This window comes from Parasteatoda tepidariorum, unplaced genomic scaffold (assembly GCF_043381705.1).
Source record: "Parasteatoda tepidariorum isolate YZ-2023 unplaced genomic scaffold, CAS_Ptep_4.0 HiC_scaffold_5556, whole genome shotgun sequence".
Classification (NCBI taxonomy): domain Eukaryota; kingdom Metazoa; phylum Arthropoda; class Arachnida; order Araneae; family Theridiidae; genus Parasteatoda; species Parasteatoda tepidariorum.
The window spans coordinates 526-4352 of record NW_027261817.1 but is presented as its reverse complement, the minus strand read 5'-3'; the positions used below and the strand labels follow the sequence as shown (position 1 = coordinate 4352).

General features: G+C 32.9%; 1 protein-coding gene across 1 annotated transcript; it reads right to left on the bottom strand.

The window, feature by feature from the left end:
- Positions 1-89: 89 nt before the first annotated feature.
- LOC122273569 (uncharacterized) lies at positions 90-3472 on the bottom strand. The gene is made up of 2 exons (XM_043057611.2): positions 3280-3472; positions 90-872 (listed from the first exon to the last, which is right to left on the bottom strand). Exons 1-2 carry the CDS (start codon positions 3349-3351, stop codon positions 276-278), a joined length of 669 nt encoding a protein of 222 aa, XP_042913545.1. The 5' UTR covers positions 3352-3472; the 3' UTR covers positions 90-275.
- Between the last annotated feature and the right edge of the window lie 355 nt (positions 3473-3827).

Below are 3827 nucleotides of genomic sequence, written 5' to 3'. Positions count from 1 at the left end.
CACAGCCGCTTTTATTATTATGTATAGATTGTATTTCAAATATTAAGTCAAATACGTTGTCTTCGCATTCTTTATTGTTAAGAAAAAGATTACATATCAAATACAAGTGTAATAGTGGCTTAGCGAACAAAACAATATTTTAAAGCATATTATCAATCGTTTTTATTAAGTTACAGTGCTTAAATAAATATTGCATATTTCTTTGAAAAGAAACATTAGCACTAAATTATGAAATTAATCCAATTCGTTAGATAGCGAATAAAATTCCAGCAAATTTACTGTTCTTTGGGAGGAGTTTCCAAGCTTAAATCTTCTTGTTTCTGAATCTCTTCCTCCTTACTTGCAGCGTTCATAACATTCTCATAATCAAAAACTTGGAGGTTTTTTAAATTTTTCTCTACATTCATTAATTCCTTAGCATCAGTTTCGTTCACAACAATATCTCCAGTAAAACTATTCTCATATTTTGAATTTTTCGAGATTCCAATGTTGTCATCGCAACAAATTATACTATTTTGTGAACTTTCCATAGATGATGGCAGTGATAAGTCATTATCATGTTCAACATACATCTGATTTACGAAATTTCTTTCGGAGCATGGCTTCTTAAATGGTTGATCGCAATTATCTGTATCTACAACAAATTCCACATGCCGTTTACGTTTAGATACTTCATTTGCTTCATTAGGTTGTATATTGAGTACATCAATGTCAATTTTATTTTTAAGAAGAGGAAACACATCAAGTTTTTCGTTTTCAGAGATGTATTTGTTCTCAAACTGCTTTGATGTGGAGGTGTCAGTTTGAAGAAATGCCTTTTCGTCAATTTCAAGTTCTGTTTGTGTTTGCGCTTCTTCGACTTCCTTAATTACCTAAAATTTAAAGAAAAATACCTTCAATAGATTGTAAGCAGGTTGCATACTACAGTCGTATCGAAGTTATTTCTTTACCGGAATAAGGGCGTGGATTTTGAGTCTGAACTTCCAATTGCTTTTCCTTATTGCCACCGATAGTAAAATAACTCCGATACGATATCAGCAATAAACGCCGATACATCGAGAAATATTCTGTTTTTAAAATTCTCAACTGGCTATTTAAAATTGCGAAACCAGATGACATATGTCTGCGACCACAGACTTTGATTTAGGAATGATTATAACCAGCCTAAATCAAAAGGTTTTGTGGTTTATCGTACTGCATTATTGCTTCTGTTAACTGTCTTCCGAGTTTGGGATAGTTGGATTCAAAACAGTCACACGAAACGTCATGCTATCTTCCAGAGTCTTCATACCAAAAACAACTAAATCGACAGGTATCTTATCCGCATGTTCACTAGAGGCTACGCAATCACATTTTGAACCATGTGTAGGAAAATGGGGTCCCTTGTAAACAGAGCATGACTAAGGCAGTGGTATACGGGACAGTTGCCCCGGGCCCCCCCACATCAGAGGGGGACCCCAATGCAGTGTAAAATCCATCAGTTTTTGTTAGCTTCTTCATTAATCTATCGCATGTACACAAGCTATATTTCGTAAATCCATAGTTCTCTAGGGCGGAATTAAGCTAAATGCTTACAATTACGATGGGATAATTTGGGCAATCAAAATCCTGCATTTTAACATATCGCACAATGCGATATGTATACAAAACTATAAACTTCTGATTGGCTTAATTGAGTCATCGTAATTGCGAAAACTTAGCTGAATTGCGACCTAAAGTCAGCAAAGGATATGAATAAGAGAGAACTGCAGAGAACTACATTCGGCATGATGGACATAGAATTGTCAGAAAATCAATAAAATGGACAGAATAATATTTCGTCTGACCATTGCAGGGAGAGGGACTTTATAGCTATTTAAGGTTCTAGTCAATTTTCTTGTTATCTATAACGAGGTGAAAAATGTAAATATATCCATAAAATTTATTTCTTCATTACTGAAGTAGAGAAGCAGAGGGGGCCCCCAAAGAAGTTTGTGCCCGGGGCCCAATTAGGTTACGTCTGGCCCTGCTTGTAAAGCAACAAGTTTGTGCTCAAACAGCTCGACATTGTTTTCAGCAGCATAGAGCACCGGCATGGCAAGGTTTTTCTATCCCTGACGCTGCCTCACACGCAGAAGCATTTAAATGATGGGACTAATGATCATCCTGGAATCGTGAATTACGGTCGATTTGTCATTAGAAAAAACTTAACACGCCTGTGGTCCATGCTGCTGAAAGCATAGTCGAAAAACGCCTATTACATTAGTATTATTGTTGCAGCAGGGTGTGTACAGTCTCAGTTCAAGCAAAATGTTTGAAACAGCTGAGAAACACCGCCTGCGAAATACGATCAGTAATTTGGGTTGTGACAGTCATTTTCAAAACACTCAAGAATATTTCGGCAGCAGAAACTCATTGACAATAAGTAAGCTTTTGACGTCTAGAGTTTAGTTGCAACTCAACACCAGAACCATTATACCATTCCCATTCAAAATCTGATCCAATCTTCAGATATTCTTTTAGATATGAATAGATTGACTCCCACCGTAAAGTCCTGACTTGACGCTGACTGAGTTCTACTCGCCCTGCTGTCTAAAGAAGTTTTACAGCTGAAAATACTTCGACACATTCAATGCAGTGAAAAAAAAAACAGTTCAGGGCAGGTTTTTCTCTCTGGTAGCAGGCTTCTATCACTTAAGGATATAAAAGATTTAACAACTATATATAAGGGTTTAAACAACTATATAAACTACGTAAAAAAATTGAAAGACTAGCAACAAAGGCAGCAAAAAGAAAAATATCCGAGGTGTTAATTATTTTATTAAAAACTTTTAAATTTTCTTTCCAAATAACCCTCGTATTTGTATAAATTATAGTTCATGTCAGGCATAAATTATACGATAAACCTCCCTTATCACAGTCTTGCTTGTTTCATTTGTTTATATTCTCCAACAAAAGTAACTTAGTTTTTATAGCATTTAAAATTGTTTTCACTCATAAAGTATTTACAATTGTTTTTTTCTCAGTTTCATACCAGTTTAAAAAAATCGTAAATAAGAAACAAAATAAACTTTCACATTAAACATTCAACTAACATTTATTATTTTAAAATATATATTGATAAATTCTGAATTTTTAAACCCTTTTTTCCAGTTACAAGTCAAAAAATAATGTTAAGGAGTTATTTTTTTCATAAAATGGACTTTTATGATCACATAATGTGATGAAACGTTTCATAATCTGTTTCTTTTGTCTTTGAATAAAAATGAAGTTACCATATATTTTTAACACGAAGTTTACCTGTGCACGAGTGCTTTCCAAACGAAGTCTCTCCAATTCTTTAACTTGCTCATCCAATTTGTTTTGAAGCATTTCTAACTCTTTTTCATAATTTTCAGTCTTTAATGATAAAGTTTTCTCTATTTCACGTAGTTCAGCACACTTGCTTATAAAGCTACATAATCTAGTATTCGATTCTACTAAATTATTCAAAGTTTTCTAAATAAAAAAAAAATTTAAGAATGCATTTGAATTTTTAAAATAAGTAACTGATAACAGATTATTTATGCAAATTACACTAAATCAGGCAAAAAGGTCTGAATCTAAGGTCTAATTAAAGAGTTAAAACTATTAAAGCAAACGTTTTTTTTCTTCATAATTACTGTAATTTTTTTTAATATACTTGTATATTTCCCTCCTAACATTTATAAATATGTTCGTAAAATAAACATATAGGTATTATCGTATTTACCTAAACATGCATTTAACTGACAGAATTGCACTCACATAGAATAATAATTTGAAATGTATATAAGAAAACTTTACTCAAAATGAAATTGATAAGATTG

Coding starts and splice junctions, on each gene's coding strand:
- LOC122273569 (XM_043057611.2), bottom strand. CDS start 3,351: ATGCTTCAAAACAAATTGGATGAGCAAGTTAAAGAATTGGAGAGACTT. Junction 873..3,279: donor TGGAAAGCACTCGTGCACAG/GTAAACTTCGTG, acceptor TTTAAATTTTAG/GTAATTAAGGAAGTCGAAGA.